General features: G+C 38.9%; 1 protein-coding gene across 1 annotated transcript; it reads right to left on the bottom strand.

The window, feature by feature from the left end:
• Positions 1-5100: 5100 nt before the first annotated feature.
• On the bottom strand, positions 5101-9816 carry nefma (neurofilament medium chain a). Its single transcript, XM_058414846.1, has 3 exons — positions 8700-9816; positions 7576-7700; positions 5101-7330 (listed from the first exon to the last, which is right to left on the bottom strand). The coding sequence occupies exons 1-3, from the start codon at positions 9699-9701 to the stop codon at positions 5983-5985; spliced, it is 2475 nt and encodes an 824-aa protein (XP_058270829.1). The 5' UTR covers positions 9702-9816; the 3' UTR covers positions 5101-5982.
• Positions 9817-20375: the final 10559 nt, after the last annotated feature.

The raw sequence follows: 20375 nt of genomic DNA, 5'->3' as shown, positions 1-20375 counted from the left end.
TGCGAGAGAGGACATCGCCTGTGATGTGGATGAAGTGCTATGGCCAGATCCAGCTAGGCGAAGAGATGCTTACGTTGTTTTTTCTTTCTTTTTCTTTTTTAAACTTTATACTTATGCTTTTGTTTTGTCTCCACATGTTTTTGTTTGTGTACTATATTGTATTTCGAATATGTTCTGATTTGAAATGCAACCTTTGGAAAAGCATGAATGTATTGAATGGTTTTACAATGTGGTGAGATAAATATTTTCGTCAATGTACAGTACTGGTGTCGTGTTTTTTTTTTTTCAATATTCATGTATTTTACACTAACAAAAAAATCTAACCCAGACTATATCATTAGAAAAGTATAAAAGTTACAAGTGTTTAAGATTGAGCACAGCAGTGTGTAAATGAATCAAACAGAATCAGAATGTATGAACCATGTGTGTTCCATATGGTGTCAAAGTTGGGTTTTGTTAAATTAATGCAAAGTTTTGAACGAAGTGTTTCGTTTTGCAAAAGAACTAAGGTGTTCTGCTATTTGTGTGTGTGGATCTGTGAATTGTGTGTAGTGTTTTGACAAAATGAGCCTTGTTTTTAAAATTGTGCTTAAGCAATTGTAAAAAAAACTGTAGTACAATCTGCTGGGTCTCTTTCACAAACCAGTTTCAGTCATCAACAAATATTTTTTACAAAATCACGTAATGTATATCTGAAACATAATAACCAGGCTAAAAAAACATTTTTTTATGGCCCAAAGCAATATGTTATAAGAAAAGTAAGGAACACAACACAGTTATTTGTGGAAAGTAATTTTAATCTTTACAGTAATATCCAGCTTGTGATCTGATCATGTCTTTCCAAATATGTGGCTAATCTAGATTTCTTTATTAGAATGTCATTTCCATGCTAAACCACAGCACTGTGCACCATCCCTGTCACACACATAACATTCCTTTTGTATATATATATATATATATATATATATATATATATATTTTACAGCTTCCTACAAATAGTCTGGTTATACAACTAGTTTCAGCATCATTTTTGGATCATATTATACATAAATTGTCGGGCATGCCTGGCATAATTAAATAATTTATTGATTTCTGAAGTGAAAATATATAAGCCCAATATCTGCAACAATTATTTTTTTTGTAAAATAACTATTCATATGTTCTGTTAATAAAATTTATTTTGATGAATGTAAAAAAAGAAAAAAAAGAAAAAGAAAAATGGATTTGGAGCCTGTGCACATTTGGACAATTTGTAAATTCTTAGCACTTCTTAGCACAATCATGGGTTCCTCTAAACAGCAGAGGTAGGCCTTTAAAAAATATCAAATCCCCTGAAACAAAGCTAGAGGTGCACCTTTAAAAATGCTCTGCATGTTATCAGAAGGAAACCTCAGCTGCAACAAAATTAAATGTCTTGTGTTTGCAAATCAACACCAAGATAAACCTAAAAATAGCTTTGAAGAAAGCAAACTATTAAGTATGGGAGTGAAACTATTATGCTTTGGTGTTGCGTATAGCAGCCAGTGACACAGGAACCATGGTATGTGGAACACGATAGATGGAAGAATGGAAGATTCCAAAAAATATCAGCAACTTTTGCAAGTAAAAATGAGAAATTAAAGCTGACAAGAGACTGGCTTCTACAGCAGGACAATTCCATTATAAAAAAACGTAAGCTTAAGCTTTTTGAAAATGGAAATCACTGAAAATATGTAAGTAGATCTTAAACATGTCTTGTATACAAATGAACTAAATGCATTCTTTAAGAAAGAGTGGATGAAAATAACTTAAAACCCAGAATCGATAGACTCTAACATGCTTCAGAAAGGGCTTGCAATATCTGTGAAAGCAGTTGTATTGATTTAATAGGATGTGCAAATCTTCACCCGTGCCACAATTACTATTTTATTTGTTCTATTCCTAAAGTAACTTAACTAATTAATGCATTAACATTTGCAGAAAATGTTAGGTTTAATAATGGTTTGCTGCTGCAGCTGCAACAAAAATCAACAAAATATGACAATTGACCAAGGATACCCAAACTTTCACATATAACATTTATATGATTATGAACATTATAACAATATATAGAGTCTTTGAACAGTGTATATTTGCTTGAGCATGTATGCAGTGCAGAAGGAAAAAATAGAAAATAGGATTATGCATTATGCTGCGGTGTACTTCAGTGATAAATGTAAGCATGTAAAAACTGCAAAGTAGTACATAAATTCTCAGGGGAAATAGGATTTTTTTAGACAAAGCTTCCTCATTAGTGGTGCAAGAAAAGTATTGCAGAAATCTGCTAAAATTCTCTACAAGGCAAAGGGTTGCCAGGGCTGTGACAAATCTAGCTCTATACTGAAACTAAAAAAATCCGAATTTCTCAAATCAGAATGTTGATTGTCAAAAATATAGTAATATTTACAAAGCAGTTGATTAATGATTAAATCCAGTTCACTGATGCTCATCAAAATTATTCATACATGATCTACGTTATACTGCCAAAAGTTTTGGGACACCCCTGTAAATCATTGAATGAAGATGAAACATAGAGCAGAGACTGCGAGCCAGGTCTTCTCGTCCAATATATCAGTGCCTGACCTCACAAATGCGCTTATAGTGGAATGTTCAGAAATTCCCATAAACACACTCCTAAACCTTGTGGAAAGCCTACCCAGAAGAGTTGAAGCTGTTATAGCTGCAAATGGCGGGCCTACTCCATATTACATTCATGTGAATGTAAAGGCAGACGTCCCAGTTTTGGCCTGGCTTGCAGTCTCCGCTCAAATTCATCCTAAAGGTGTTCTGTCGGGTTGAGGTCAGGGCTCTCAGTCACAACAAACTCACTCATCTATGTCTTTATGGACCTTGCTTTGTGCACTGGTGTACAGTCATGTTGGAACAGGAAGGGGTCATCCCCAAACTGTTCCCCCAGTTGGGAGCATGAAATTGTCCAAAATGTCTTGGTATGCTGAAGCATTAAGAGTTCCTTTCACTGAAACTAAGGAGCCGAGCCCAACCCCTGAAAAACAACACCTGAATTCAATGATTTGGAGGGGTGTCCCAAAACCTTTGGCAATATAGTGTATGTTGCTGATTGGTCAGAAGGTGTTTTCTGTAGCAGCAACTTTTACAGTAGTCCAGCTTTAAGCCACAGGATTATATTAATATGCTTGATTTTTTTGATCAGAGATGTTTAGTAAGGAAGTGAGTATACACTTTGCAGCTTCTTGGTAAAATGACAAGCTGCATTTTTCATATTGTTAACTTTGAGAGAGAGAGAGAGAGAGAGACATAGACATAGAGAGACAGAGAAGCTGTTGAGAGACAACTATTATTAAATCTTTAATAAATAAAAAATCTTAGTGTTGGCAAATTTCAAGTGGTCAGAAAAAAGCTATACAATACATGTGTCTTTGTTTACAAGATTTTACACAGGGACATTCCACGTAGAATGTCTTATAATAGGACAATCACAATGTCTGCTGTGTTGGAAATTCACTATTTGGACTTAATATCCCATAATTGCTCATGAATGTTAAAGTCTGAAAATGTTAGAGTGTTAAATACCCTGAAGATGTTAGTAATGGTGAGCAAATGATGTGTAATTTAGTGAGACAAAATTTCCGCTTCCGACACATAAAATTGGGTTAGGGCTAGAAAAGACAAAGAGGTGAAGTGTTCTCTGCCAAGAGATCTTTGTATGAAATTGTTCTGGAGACATGAATTTGAACAAAAGGAACTGTCTGAAACTTTATTAGGAACACCACTTTAATTCTGGATAGTGTCAATATGCATGAATTTTTCAGAAGGTGTTGGAAATTCAGGCCTTGTGTCAGAAATACTTAGAGATTTGTCAGTGCTCAGATACATGTGATCAGCAACAAGACATAGACAAGCTGTGCCATTTAAAGAATGATCAATTGCTATTTTGGGGCACAGTGTCTGCAAAGAAATCATTCCCCACACCATTACACCACCACCACAAGCCTGAACTGCTAATATAAGGCAGGATGGGTTCACTAAATAGTGCTGCTGATGCCAAATTCTGACCCCACCATCTGCAAGTTGCAGCATCAGGATTCATCAAACCAGTTGATGTTTCTTCATCAACCATCAACAAGTTTTGGTGAGCCTGTGTGCCTACTGATAGCAGACAGGAGTAGAACCAGATGTGGTTTTGTCCTGTTGTAGCCCATCCGTCTAAAGATTCAGTGTGTTCTGCGTTACACTGACACTTTTCTACTCAAATCAGTTCTTTGAGTTATTTGGTGATTGGTGTTACCATAGCTTTCCTGTCAGAACAAACCAGTCTGGCTATTCTCCTCCTAACTCTCTCACTGGCAGTTATTTGTTTTTTGCACCATAACTTCTAGAGGTGGTTGTGCATGAAATTCCCAGGAGATCAGCAGTTCCTTAAATACTCAGACCAGTCTGGCACCATTTACCATGTCACACACAAGTTACTAAAATTTTCCCCATTGTGGTGTTTGAAGTGTACATGAACTCTCTGTTGTTTGAAGTGTACATGAATTCTTTATCTGTATCTGCTTGACTTTGTGCATTGTGCCATTCTGCCATATGATTTACAGATTAGAAAATTGCATTAATGAATAGGAGTGGCTGCTTTTACGTTCATGGGATATATTGGTCCTAGTTATTCTACCTAAGCATGACTGGTCGTGTTTAGTGTTTGAGCTACATAATGATTTATATGGCATAAAATTAAGTGGGTTTTTTTTGTTCACGCAACTTGTTCAAGTCTTTAGTCCTACCTTTAGAGTGACCAACAGATGGGATATCACCCATCTATTGTACATGACTATATTGTATATTGTTAATGTAATTAGAAACATACTCTCTGTTCTGTAGGATTGTAACCTTTGTACTGTGACAGCTTTGTGAGACAGTTTTTTGTGTGTTTATTTATACCCCTTTAAATTTCCTATCCACAGTTTTACATCATTCGAAACATTCCTAGTAGGCTTTATTTATAATATACAATGTATTTACTGTTATACTTAATTAACATGAATATGAATGAGAAAAAAAAATGAGATTGAAAGCATGTACACACAAGAAAAACACTTGAAACTCAGCACATTTTTGTATGGTGTTTATTGAGCATATGCTGAAATGCATTACGATGACTAAAGACATGGGATTGCAAACCGTAGCACCTCATTAATGTGTAAAGAAGTATATTTCAAGTCCAGTCTATGCATACGAGAATGTATGTGCACATCATTGGGTTTTTATTGTCAATTGCACTCATTACGTAAACATAATAGACAACAGTAAAAAGCATGTTTAAGGCTAGGGAGTTTCTTATTTGCTCTATGTACTGTATGAATATGATTATGGGCTTGCTTGTATCATCCTTTGTTCAGAACTGTATTTTGTGATTGTTGTGTTTGGCTCAGTCAGTGTGTCCTCACGCTTTTATATTAGTAAGGCTACTTTGCTGGAACGCAGATTTTTGTCACGCTCAAATTGACAAAAAGCATTCAACATCACATATATGTCTGCCACTCTCTCAGCACACATTCTTAAGCTGTGCAAATCTGATTTGCTTTCATACATACGGATTGTTTTTCTACCCCGAAGAGTAGGGGAGCATGCTCCCCCCTGAGCTGGCATGCAGACGCACCCACCCCAAGTGCCCTGCCCACCCCCATGCCCACCCCCCCGATATTGCAGACAGAAAGGAAGACATTCTTGACCCAGATACCTACACAGCATCTGCAGCTAAACCGATTTAAAGCTGTCACTCAACATGCATTTAAAATTTTTAGCTCGCCGCATCGTATGGCTTCTCTCTATGCATTTTTTTTTTTTGTTTCTGTTAAATCGTGTTAAATTTTCAGAGTGGTTAATGTAATTAGATACATTGTTATCTAGCTTTATGGTTTCTTTGTAAAGTTAGCTTGGGTTGGAGCGCTAGCGTCTTCTTCGTCATCTCTTCACAGGTTAAGTGCTTCTCTACTCGTTTTCTGTGATCTCCTTTACGGTGTGAGTGGAAACTTTCTCCACTTTCTTGGTTGCCACCATTTTCTCCTCCACTGACTCATCTACAGCTTTCACTGTTTCAGTGACTGTGACTGACTTGGTGACGTGTTGGGCTCCATCTTCGCCAGTGGTGATGGTCTCAACTGTTTTGGTGATGACCACCTTCTGGCTAGGGTCGTCCTTGGTAGGGCTTTCATCCACACCATTTGAGATCACGTCTTTCTTCTCTGGCTCCTTTTTGTCTTTATCTGCCTTTCCAGTGTCTTCTTTCTTGTCTGTCTTCTTGTCTTCAGGCTTTTCTTCCTTGCTGGGTTTTTCATCAGGTTTTGCTTCTTCTTTCTTCTGTGGCTCATCTGTGGCTGTTTCCTTCTTGGGGCTCTCGATTTTTGGAGATTCAGGTTTTGGAGTTTCTTTCTTGGCTTCCTCTGCTTTTGGGACCTTGGGGCTCTCACTCTTTGGAGAAGAAGCTTTTGGGCTCTCACTTTTTGGAGAAGAAGCTTTTGGGCTCTCACTCTTTGGTGATGAAGCCTTAGGAGACTCGCTCTTTGGAGATGCAGCCTTTGGTGATTCTACTTTTGGAGACTCAGCCTTATCAGTCTTGGTGTCTTTATCATCTTTTCCTTTTGTGTCCTCTTTCTCAGGCTCATCCTTTTTTTCAGCTTCTTTTTCATCAGTTTTTGCTTCTTTGTCATCAGCTTCTTCCTCTCCACCCTGTTCTTCTGCAGCAACTTCTTCTTTTTCTTCTTCTCCTTTTTCTTCTTCTTCTTCAGCCTTTTCCTTTTCTGGTGAGGCCTTTGCCTCAGGTGCCTTGGTGCTCAACACGGTTTCCTCAACTTCTGCTTCTTCCTCTCCTTCTCCTTCCTCACCTTCCTCTGCATCTTCTTCCTTTTCTTCTTCCTTTTCCTCTTCACCTCCTTCATCATCCTTACCTTCATCATCACCTTCTTCCTCTTCACCTTCCTTAGTCTCGGCTTCCTCAGCATTGTCATCAGGAGCACTGGCGCTCACTTTGGCTTGGGCGGAAGCGACAACCTCTTCCTCTTCTTCCTCTTTCTCCTCAGCTTCTTCTTCAGCTTCTTCTTCCTTTTCTTCTTCCTCTCCTTCACCTTCTTTCTTTTCAGACAGTTCTGCTGCCATCTCTGCCAAGGCCTCTTCCATTTCTAATTTTTCGTCTTCCACTCGAGTCTCCTCAATGATCTCTTCCACAAATTTGTGCTGGACCCTCAGTTTAGGGGGTTCTGCTTTGACCTTGGGGCCTTTGGTGACAGTCTGACGGTAGGGGTATGTGCTGAAGTGGGTCTCCTCTCCTTCGAGTAGTTTCCTATGTTAATAGATCATGGGTTGAGAAACATTTAGCATAAGCGTAGGTAGCAAATCAAAACTTATTAGATATAATTTGCATTTATAAAGGTTTCTAGTTACATTATTAATAAATGCTGTTTATTAATAAATGCTTTTCTTTTCAGTGAACTATAACTATTTTGTTTAATCCTGTATATTTTTCTTCTTTATTATGTTACAATGAAATACAATTTTAGAGCAGGGACCTTCTGACTAGACTTTTACCTGTATGCAGCAATCTCTATATCTAGGGCCATTTTGACATTCAGCAGATCCTGGTATTCACGCAGATGTCTTGCCATCTCCCATTTCGTGCTCTTCAGCTCATTATCCAGTTGGTGAATGGTTTCCTAGTGGGTGCAAACACATGCAGCGTTGCCTAGGGTTAGTGCATAAATACATAGACCAGTAAACAAGCATATTATTAGTCATTAAGCACATGTCAGAGAAAACAACTTTATTATCCTTTTTAACATTTCTTGTTAAAAAGAAGGTTTCTTGCCATGCCAATTTCATGTATGGTTGAATGAAGCTAGCTCATTGCAGTGTCTCTGTGCTGCAGAAACGTAATATTCTAAATATAAAAAGGTCCTTATAGGGGTTTTTTTTCATCGGCTGCACACCAGTGAAATGACTGTGCTGTTTTAACGGTGCCCAATGATTTGAGGACACAGTGAGAGGAAAATCCGCATTCTGATCAAGCCAGGGAAACAGCAGGGACTGCAGAGGACTTCGCATACTACTCTCTCTCTCTCTCTCTCTCTCTCTCTCTCTCAACCTTTACACCATGACACAGCATCTTTGCTGCAGTGGACTGGCCTATTCAACTGCAGCTAATTTCCAACACATTTTATTTTTCATTTTTATTTTGTTGATTGGCAATGTGCATATTCTACTACTTTTACTAATAATATAAAATAATAAAACATATAATAAACATCTAGGTTATTAACATTACAGTCTGAACTAAGCACAAAATCCTCCAAACAAATCTGTCTGCAAAACATACATTATTTTTCTTCTGCAGAAGAATATATATATATATACATGTAAAGCATGTAATAATAATAATTATTAAATTAATTAATAACCAGGGAAATTAGTTTGTTAAATTAGCTGTTAAATATTAAATTAGCTGTTAAATATTAGGTTTTCAAGTAAAGCTTTAGGAGCATATTAAAAACTCAAGTGTTCATGGAATATCATTTCTCTACTCTCACCAGCAAAACATTCATAAGAAAAGTTGCAGTGAACATTTCTCTACTTTTGTTAAAAGACTTTTTTTTTAAATAATAAGTTAGTTAGACTATCGTTATTTAGCAATATAATTCTAGGTGCGTGGTGTTTACCTGAAGACTGGCTAGGTCGGAGTTGTGTCTCTCCTCGATGTCGGTCAGTTGCCTCTCCAGTGAATCCTTGGTCCCGCGGGCAGCCTCGAGCTCCACCGTTTTGGCCTGCAGCTGGCGCCGGTAGTCTGAGATCTCATCCCGGGCGGACTTGATGGCGTCCTTGTTCTGCTCTGCTGCCTCCGTCAGTTTGGCGTAGCGGCACATGAACCAGTCTTCGACCTGCTGCAAGTTGCGGCTGGAGTGACCCTCGAGCTGGACGCGGATCTCTCGCAGAGCATCGGTGATGTCCGCCTTCTGCCACTCCCTCTTTTCGGCGCTAACGACCTGTGATGCCTGGAGCTGTGCGAGCAACTCATTGACCTCTTCTTCGTGGTCGCCGCGGACGAACGCGATCTCGTCCTGGAGAGCCTGGATCTTCTTTTCGAGTTCAGCTTTGGCCAGGATGGCGTCTCCGGAATCCTTCTTCAGAGAACGTGCCATGGTTTCGGTGTCGGCGCGCACACGGGCTTCGTCTTCCAGACGCTCACGCAGTCGCTGGATGTCGTCCTGCAGGCGCTCAGCATCAAGATGCAGGCGCGCCTTGTCGCTGTGCAGCTGCTCGATAGCGGCCCGGAGCTCCTGCAGCTCCCGTTCATGCTCATCGCTCAGCTGTGTGCGGGAAACCTGCTTTCGCCTCAAAGCGTTGATCTCTGCCTCAATCTGCTTGTTCTGCTCTTCCAGGAAGTGCACCTTGTCGATGTACACTGCAAAGCGGTCGTTCAGACCCTGCAGCTGCTCTTTTTCGTTGAGCGCAGAAGACGGTGTGGCCAGGTCCATGCCCAGATCCATGCTCTCCGCGTTCACGGTCCTCTTGTAGGGGACGGATGAGATCGGGCTGGCCCGGGACCATGTTTGCGAACGGAAGCCGCTGGAGACTGAGCCACCGCTGCTGCGGCTGTAGCTCGTCCTAGTGTCCATCACTCTCCGGAAGGGACTTCCGAGAACGTCTATCGAGTAGCTCATCCGGACAGGTTCGGTGGAGACCGTGTTCAGATGAATGGGGGACGTGTGTGGTGGAGGAGTGCGTCTGTATGTGTGGTGTGTGTGGCTCTCACGGCGCTTTGGAGCTTGTACGAGTCCCTTATATACTGCAGGGGTGCAGGATTATTTGGACTGGACCACTGATCCCGCCTAGTGGGTGGGTCTCTTTGGACACTTTGGTTATCTGTGGTTTAGCATCCCTGCCTTAAAGAGGACATGGGTCAAGGTTGCGTATGTGAGTATGGGTAAGCGTGGGCTCTCAGTGCTTGCCTTGAAATCATGTTATGTCATATTATCAAACTGTGTAGTGCAATGAGTAAGCGTAAATAAACATATGTATAGTTATATGCTGATATTTCGGTGTAGGTAAGATTTGAATTGAACAGCAGACCCTACATTTGCAAACATCCCATTACTTTAAACAAATACCACCAAGTTTCTTTCATTTATCTGTAATTATTTAGATCATTTTACTGGCTGCTTTAACACTGCTATTATTATTATTATTATTATTATTATTATTATTATTGGCTGCATTGCAAATGTGGATTCTTCCTCAGTGTGGTTTCCTGAAATAAATCTGTATGCCTAGCCACTTCTTTATAAAAAAAAAAAATCAAATTCTAAACTTAAAAACTTCTTGATTATTTTTAAAACCAGGTAAAAGTATCATAAAATCATCAAACATGAATATCCATCGCATGCTATACCTCCTTTACCCAATTCTGTTTTCATATTTTTCCAGGTCTGGAATTGAGTTCCCCCAGTTCTCCCCAGACCTGAATTTGTTACATTTGTTACAAGTGAAAACTTCAATTCATGACATTATCAGAACCTTGGACAAAGACTAAACATGCAGTGTGAACACAAGCACCAAGGACAGCAGCCTTCATCAAGTGATATGGCGATATTCAATCCTATCTGTGGCCTTACTGGTGTGGATAAAGTATATATATATACATATATATATATATATATATATATATATATATATATATATATATATATATATATATATATATATATATATATAATTAGCTTTGTTAGGCAGAATTAGGAGGATTAGGCAGAATTGATTAAAGAGGCAATCATTTCTATCTAAATGGCCTACAAGGTTGACATTATTTTAGCCAAAGTGTCATTTTCTCCTTTGTGTTATTGCATTAACTTTTATTAGTGTGCACAGGTTCAGGGGGCACGAACATCCATAGAACAGGGGGTAATTATTTTCTGCAGATGAAACTCTAAGCAGACTGCTGAATGATTTTTCTGGCTCCAGGAGGAAAATGCACTGTGCTCATCAGCTTTCATATATCAGACACTGGAACTGTGGCCAACTTTAAGTGCTAAATCAAATTCACATGTATAGTCAGTTACATTCTCCTTGTTAGAGCTGAGCTCCAGGGTCCAGGGTTTGGTACAGAGCTCAGGTTACTTTCTGTGCTCTCCTTTTACATCTATGTGTCTTTTCCTCTCTATGTGTCCTCCATCTCCCATGAACATGTCTGTAAATTAGTTGGTTATTATCTCATTTATGTAGTCAGTTTAAGTGTATTGTCCTGGCAATGTTTTATTTTTTTATTTTTTGGTAGGGGCAGGTCATGCCAATACAAAGGCTAATATTCTAACCATTTCTAGGACCTTTGTGATGGGTCAGCAGATTCACAGGTGCTATAAAAAGAAGTGAGTTGCTCATTGACATATTTTAAAGGCCAATATTTCAATAACAATATAGCTAATTCTATATTTTACAGCCCTAATTCAAACCAAAAGTGACATATTTCCTCTCAGATGTTTTATTCACAACTTCACTCCTTGTGAATAAAAGTCCACAGTCCATCTGAAATATTGATTTTTTTATTCCTTGTGCTGCAGTGTGATGTCACTGCAAACTCTCTGACCGCACCTGCTGCAGATAATGCAACCATGCGACGTACTCCAGATTCAAGTGCAGATTGTAATTTTGCAAATGTGTTTTGCAAAAGGCATTATATCAGAATGGCAGGAGCTGCACATTAATCATGTCCCATTGAAGGAAAAGCTTTGATCAGTGTTAGTGCTGGTCCTTGCTAGAAATAGGCAATGTGTTTGTCCTCCATGGGGAGATTTATTTATATCTGGTATGTATTTTTTCCTTTTTTCCCCCTGTATATGTCTGTGAGCACTCATGCAGAGCAACAGCAGCACCACTGATGATGCTGCGTCTCTTTATGATGGGCGTGAAGTCCCTCTCTGCCCTGGATGAAGGAGAGCTCCTTCAAATATATTAATCTGCTAGACTCAAGACAAGCTCAAGGTGCTTTTGTGGCAGAGCCAGGTTTTTTAAAATTCAAAACAGGCTCATCCAGACGCCGCAGAGCACGCACAGTCACTTTAGGCAGCACTGCAGCAGAAGCGTTAGAGACAGACGCAGCCCAGGTTCAGTAATGTAGGCTTGTGACATTAGTTATTGCCATCATGTTTTTAGAGCAGTGACCATATGGGTGCAGAATAAGCAAGTGCTTAAGAGCCTTCTGATTTATTGCCGTGATGCGCAATACACGCTCAGTAAATGTTACAGGGGATCTGGAGACACAAGCATGGAAGATTAAAGAGATTTCACAGTGGATAACCTGAAGCTCATAATGAATTTGAATCTGGCACCAGTGCAATGCACAAAATTGTGCAGGTACAGGTCAAGAGCTTTCTAGAAATTTAGGTGTGTCACTTGATAGGACAATTAAAGTTTTCCTGTGTCAGCACTAACATCCTACAAGTCATTATAGAGAATGTCTCTGCTGGGTGTGTAGGGACTGTTGCTGTCGTTGCTTGTGGGTGTGGGCTATCCATAGATTAACAAAGCAAGCTAACTGTACTAGCTCTACCAGAGGCATCGATGATCACTGTCATTTATTTCCGAGCTTTGTTTTTCTATGCAATTCCACCATAAACATTTAATTAGAGGCTGTACATGACATGATAAGATAAAATCATTGTTATAGGCTTTCCTTCTATTTGCAAGCATCTAACTGCAGGTAGGAACTAATTTCTGAGTGGGGAACTGAAGAAAACTGAGATTGCATGGTAGATCAGAGAAATTATCTGAGACAGCCTCTTTGCATTGCTTGTTACTAAATTTGTATAAAACTGAAAAAAAAAATGCTAATTCTAATATTGCTCGTCATTGGCAATGAAAATGTGGCTCTGGCTTGCATAATATACTTTTCTGGCTGAACTGTTTCTTTGCATTCTCCATATAGAATATCTGATAGTTGCAACATAAGAGCTTTGGCACTGTTGTCCCATGATAACATATTGTTGCTTTATATGAAGCACAGCAGCTGATGATTCAAGCTCAGAATGGTGTTCTCACCCCTTAGGGTGCTCTCTAGCCCCCCCCCACTTTAAACAGCATGCAGTGATGCAGTGACTCAGCAGAAATGAGTGGGAGTAAGGTAATATGCTTTACTGCTGGGAAGCACAAAGCAAAAAAACTGCCATCTTCTTAGAGAACCTGTTTCATCTCAGAGTGGACAAAATCTCTCAGAGTGAACTCTATGCACTCACTCTGATAGTCATGTTTTATTCATTTAGGGAGGAAAGGAAAGAGACAAAATGTGTGTGTGTGTGTGGGTGTGTTGGGGTGGGTGGGTTTATGTTAGAGAGAAAGAAACATCACTGCAGGTCTTCAGGAGTGCAATTTAAAGGAACAGTTCAGCCATAAAATTCCCCTATACCGGCATTGTAGTTGGTAAATAAGTGTATAGGTTTTGCTTTTTTTTTTACTTATACACTGGAGGTATGAGGTTGCCATAATTAATAAATTAGTGTCAGTCAAAACATTTCTGACGGCAGTCATGTCTCGGCCACAGTCAATGCATGATGCTAACGAGCTTCCTCATTTCATCAATCTCTTGAAATTGTTCTTTAAATCTCCACTCGCACTTTGTCTTTATCCTTGAATGCCCTGGACACGCCTGCATCAAACAAACAGGTCTTATTTTGAGCCTGGAGTTTGGTTAAATAGAGGTGATTGGATGGAGGGATGCTAAAGGACAGACGGCCTATGCCTGAGGAGACATGGGGAGGAAAGTGTCCCGACCCAGACAGCCATAAATATCCTGAAACTACAGCTGCAATCCCCCCCTCCCTCTGTGTCCCTGTCTCTGTCTCTCTCACTGTCTCAACTCTTTCACTGTTTGTTTCTCTCGTGTAGCTCTGACACATTGTGTATAATTTTACTGTTATGTTTTAAAAATACTTTGTGATTCTATTCTGTATATCAGTGTGCACTGTAATAAGCAGCAATGTTTCATGATTGATTGATTGATTGATTGACCCAGACAAATAATATACCAACATGATTCAGCATCCTGTAAAATTCAATATTTTCTGTCATTATGCCTTGGAAGTAAGACACTAATACAGCTCTGGGCAAATCATTTGTCTGTGTTACCTTGATGTTTCTATAAATGTTGGTTCTCTGTATTACTAAAGGCCTCTGAAAACCTCCAGTGAGGCTGCACAATATATTTATCCACATATCATTTATTAATCATTACAATAATAATTGATCTCTGCGATATTAATAGTGCAATATTTAATTCACATTTATTTGTATAGTATGTTTTGTATAACAGCATTGTCACAAAGCAGCTTTACAGATATCTAAATAGCATCTCTAATAAACAAGTTCAGTGTGGTATGCCTGTCAGCAACAAGCCAGAGGCAAAAGCAGCAAGAAAAAACCTCACTGAAATGGCACAAAGAAGCAACCTTGAGAGGAACTCAAAACTGAACCCACGCTCTTCTGGATAGCACAGATAAAATGTTTATAAATCATACATTATACAGTCAAATAGAGAAAAAGGTAACCATTCCAACCTGAGTTACAAAAATCTGAGTTTGTGCATATTTGACTTTAGAGATTATAGCAAAGTATTTTGCTTTTCTGTGTTCATACACAGGTCCATTAATAAAAGCTTTGGATAAAATGTCTGTCAGTGTTTAATATTTTCTATCAGAATGTATCATATAGGGTCTCTGTCATCATTTCTTTTTTTTAATGTGTTGAATATGAGTAGACAATTTTTTGTGATTTCTTTATAATAAAAGTCTTAACAGATTTAAAAGTTGTGTTTATTAATCTGCTCACGTTTTGGGTGATGAGGTTATGTTCCTCACTCTGCTCTTATTGATGATTTAAAGCTCCAACATTGGATTGTGACTAAAAGTGCTATGTGTGTGTGTGAGATGGTGGCTCTGCCAATTTGAGATGGTGCCATTACAGCCATTAAAATGAATAGCAATGAATTATATTTATAGAGCGCTTTTTAAACTGGCTTACAAAATGGTTTACAGAGTGAGGAAACTAATAAATTTTAAATAAAATAGAAAGACATAGAAACAATAAGACTGATGAAAGAATAGAGAATTGAGGTCAAGTTTTGTACTGGACAGTGCACCTGTCAGGGAGAGTAGGCTGAGATGGACAGAAGTGCAGTTTCTGTTTATTTAAGAACTGGATGACCTGAAATCCAAATATATAGCTAAAAACACTAGACGTTGTTACAAGTAATTGTTGACTCTTTCTCATACTTGTATTAATGTGAGTGTGCCTGTTGTGTAAATCCTAATTGCTTACATCTACAAAACAAAAGGGCTCATGAATGTGTCTTCTTTTATCACTCACCTAAAAGAGCCGACTCAATGACTCGACTCGTTTGGTGATTCATCTCACTGTAATGAATCAGCAAAATTTCTGCTTGGGTTTGAAGCAGCAACAGGACATTAAAGACTTCCTATTGTTGAGAAGGTTATTGGTAAGCTGATAAATATTAATGAACACTGGGGAGCCTGCTTTATGAATATTAATGAGGGTGTCTGTGAAATCTGTCATGAAAAAGAGGCTTTACAATGATTTCCAGAACTATTTTTTAAAAAGATATTCACAGCCACTACTTAATAATATTTTAAACACAACGTTAAGACTTTAAACAGTTTATCATTCCTTAGAGATTATTTTAATCATTTAAAATGGCATATTAGAAAAGGACTTCAATATAGGATGCCACAGGTAAATAGATTAATGTTTTTAATTATTTATTAAACTGAACCATCTTTTTAATTAAGATTATAATAATTAAAGATACAATAATTTAAGACCAGGAAAAAAAAGAAAATATTATTCAGTCTACTAAACAATTATTTTATGCTATATTCGTAATAAATCCTACAATTATTAATATTTCAGTTGTATTCCTCTTCATGTTTCTACATTAGTACTACAGGAGTACTAGTCAAAGAAATTGAGATTTCTGGCTCAGAATTAAATGCAAAAAGATGCTTCATGCATGTGCTGACCTTCCATTAAATGCAAAACACAGCTCATTTGAGTGGAGCTACAAAAGTATATAAAAGTACACAGACAGCTGGCATAGGTAAAGGCTTATACATACATAATAACTTGGAAACTTGTCAGAGATCATTTATGTGCCTAGAGCTTAGTCTTTAGTTTCAAATAAGGAAGGATGACAGCAAGGCTTAGGAGAAGGCATATTAAATATGCATTTTTGTAAACAGAAAATCTGAAAAATTATTTGCCCAAAATGATCATTGCTACCTGTAGCATCTTATAGTGTGATACACTGTTATATTGTGGGCCCAGGGACCTGCGAGAGCGTGACTCACTCCCGGAGGAGCTTTAGCGGGGAGGTGAGGGTGGAGACATGATGATGTCATCTAGAACGTCTGGGTGGAAGCGAGGGATGGAGGCAAGGGAGGGGTTGCCCAGGATCTGCAGTTTATCTGCAATGCATCAGCAGCTCTCTCTCTCTCTCTCTGCTTTTCTTTCATTACTGAATCTGTATCTTGTGCAACAAATGCAAAACTTTATAAAACTATACTGGCTTTTTATAGTATCTATACAGCAATGCATATATACCGATGATGCCGTCAATCTCAATTCATTTTTTTCTTTTTTGTTTTTTCATTTTATCCATCCACTTTAGCTATTTTAAGATATCAGAAGTGAACTAGAAAAAGCTTTAAAAGTATCATTAATATTAAAAAACACCAAACTGCTTTCCTGAAAAGCTGTAGCAACATCATCGGGACAGCCTAAGTAAAAGGGAGGGGTATGGTACATTATTTATGACCTTGCACGCCTGAGGTAACATCATCAGTGCTGGTGGGCTGCATGGTCACATGGTTTAGTCGACCAATCGCTGCACGAGTCCTCTATCAGGTGAGAGTTCCATCACATCAGTAATGTCTGCGTCCACACAATACATCACACTGGGGACACAAATAACTTTAACCTCCATACACTCAGTGCTGATGAGCGTATATAGAAATAAAGGACACAATACGTACCCTGACACACACATTTACACATACTTATGTTTTGTTAATTTGCTGAGGTTTTGCTCCACCACAAAAAGGAGTGAATATAGCAGAAAATGGTGCATGGTGCAGTTTTATGAATCAAATGACTCATCAGATAGTGTCAGTGTGAATAAAGCACATAAAATCGAGTTCTGTATTTACCAAATTAAGTTTACACCCTTACAATAATTTAGATTTTTTTTACCCTGTATTTAGCCAAGTTTATTTGCTGAGTCATAGTTGGTGTCATAAGCATTGGAAGCTCATAGCCCCAAGTTTTGCATTATGCAGAGCTGTATATTAACAACAGAAATATCAATAATGACAATACTAATAACAATAATCTTAATTATAATGATAATGAAGCACATGACCTCAGTTATCAATATTTATAATATTATTATATTAAAAAATATTATTTATTAAAGTTGTGTGTAAATATATAAGCCAAACCAAACTAAAAACTTACGTCAGAATTTAGAAAAGTTTTGGAAATTTTCTTCAGACGTACATATGCTAATCACCCAAAAAGTGCAACGCATGTTCTCTAAGCAGTAATTTGAAGTGCAGAAATCTATACAAATTATATTACATAATATGATACAAAGTTGAGCAGGAGTAGAATATAGATTTTTTCTGAGTTTATGGGAGTTTTATGATACCAAATTTCTTGTGTAAATGCTCGTATGGGTGATGTACGAATACAAATAAATCTGTTTATATCCAGCTCGGTAAATTGAAGCCCAAATAAGATTAAAAAATTTTCCAAAAATTAAAAAAAAATCAACAACAATATAGCAACAATATATATTGAAGGAATGAGAGCAAGTAATCCTGGGTCTGTCTCTATCTCTTTATCTCTGTTATCTTTGGGTCTCCTTCTCCTCTGTCTCTGTCTCTCTGTCTTTCTAAGGGTCATGCAGGACATATGAATACCAATCTGTCACTCTCTCTCTCTCTCTCTCTCTCTCTCTCTCTTTCTTTTTTCTCTCTGATGGGCCTCTAAAAGCATTAATGGCTGAAAATAGCCCCACTCTCATTCCATGGATGTGGACAAATCTATCCTCGCTCTCATTTTTGTTTCCTGATCTTCTCTCCCTTGCCCTTGTGCTCTGTAAATTCTGACTTTTATAGTAATCATTAAATTGATATTACAGTTTCATTTTTGCAGAGTCACTCTGCTCTCTCTCTCTCTCTCTCTCTCTCTCTCTCTCTCTGTCCCTCTGGAGTTTTAAATCTGTCTACAGGGCTCTGCTCTGCTCTTACACAGAGCCCTGAAACAGCAGTGCACCGAGATTTCACATTTTCCTTGCTCACACCTTCTAATATTGCACATTTGGATCTGCAGTCCTCTGTGTCGGTCTCAGCTTTCTCTGTGTAGAGAAAATGTTGATGCAATATAGCATCTGAGTGCATTTTTAAGTGCCCAGCTAAGCTACTTATGTTTCTTACAAAGCTAGCAAGGTTCATCAACTTATGTAGCTAAAATATGTCTGCAACTGTTGGCTGTTTAGTTACCTACAATGTATCTTCAAAGGTTTGTAGACACATGGCCATCATACCCATATCTGCTTGTTGAACATCAGATTCCGGATTTAGTACCTTCTTTGCTGTTATAATAACCATTACTCTTGTGGAAAGGCTTTCCTCAGTGTCCAGGAGCATGGCTGTGGGGATTTGCTCATTCAGCCACAAGAGCATTAGTGATGTCAGCAGTGATGTTGGATGAAGAGGGCTGGTGCGCAGTCAGCGTTCTATCTATCCATCCAATTTCTGCACTGCTTATCATGCACAAGGTCACAGGGACTCCATGCACAAGGTGGAGGCCCATCACACACACTCACACACCCATTCCCATTCATACACTATAGACAATTTAGAGATCAGCATGTTATGCATGTTTTTCGACTAGAAAAGGTGATGGTCCAGAATGCACAAATGTAGTGTACTTTAAAAAATTGATTGATATGGTTGAGTTAATAAATGCAGATATTCTCAGTAAATGTAATGCTAAACATTGCTCCTCTCTGTGTTAAGAGTTGCAATTGTAATTAGCAACAAAGTTGATGTCAGTCGTGCAGCTTTAGTGTAGTTAAGAAACAAGTCATTCAGACTAAAACATGAGACATATACAGGGGTTGGACAATGAAACTGAAACCAATTTAGTGTTGGAGGTTTTGTGGCTAAATTTGACCAGCCTGGTGGCCAATCTTCATTGATTGCACATTCCACCAGTAAGAGCAGAGTGTGAAGGTTTAATTAGCAGAGTAATAGCACAGTTTTGCTTAAAATATTGCAATGCACACAACATTATGGGTGACATATCAGAGTTCAAAAGAGGACAAATTGTTGGTGCACGTCTTGCTTGGGCATCTGTGACTAAGACAGCAAGTCTTTGTGATGTATCAAGAGCCACGGTATCCAGGGTAATGTCAGCATACCACCAAGAAGGACGAACCACATCCAACAGGAGTAACTGTGGACGCAAGAGGAAGCTGTCTGAAAGGGATGTCCGGGTGCTAACCCGCATTGTATCCAAAAAACATAAAACCACAGCTGCCCAACTCAATGCAGAATTAAATGTGCACCTCAACTCTCCTGTTTCCACCAAAACTGTCCGTCAGGAGCTCCACAGGGTCAATGTACATGGCCGGGCTGCTATAGCCAAACCTTTGGTCACTCGTGCCAATGCCAAACGTCGGTTTCAATGGTGCCAGCAGCGAAAATCTTGGGCTGTGGACAATGTGAAACATGTATTGTTCTCTGATGAGTCCACCTTCACTGTCTTTCCCACATCCGGGAGAGTTACGGTGTGGAGAAGCCCCAAAGAAGCGTACCACCCAGACTGTTGCATGTCCAGAGTGAAGCATGGGGGTGGATTTGTGCAGTGATGGTTTGGGCTGCAATATCATGGCATTCCCTAGGCCCAATACTTGTGTTAGATGGGCACGTCACTGCCAAGGACTACCGAACCATTCTGGAGGACCATGTGCACCCAATGGTTCAAACATTGTATCCTGAAGGCGGTGCCGTGTATCAGGATGATAATGCACCAATACACACAGCAAGACTGGTGACAGAGTGGTTTGATGAACATGAAAGTGAAGTTGAACATCTCCCATGGCCTGCACAGTCACCAGATCTAAATATTATTGAGCCACTTTGGGGTGTTTTGGAGGAGCGAGTCAGGAAATGTTTTCCTCCACCAGCATCACATAGTGACCTGGCCACTATTCTGCAAGAAGAATGGCTCAAAATCCCTCTGGCCACTGTGCAGGACTTGTATCTGTC

This window comes from Hemibagrus wyckioides, linkage group LG18 (assembly GCF_019097595.1).
Source record: "Hemibagrus wyckioides isolate EC202008001 linkage group LG18, SWU_Hwy_1.0, whole genome shotgun sequence".
Classification (NCBI taxonomy): domain Eukaryota; kingdom Metazoa; phylum Chordata; class Actinopteri; order Siluriformes; family Bagridae; genus Hemibagrus; species Hemibagrus wyckioides.
This window is presented reverse-complemented; position numbering and strand designations above follow the sequence as displayed.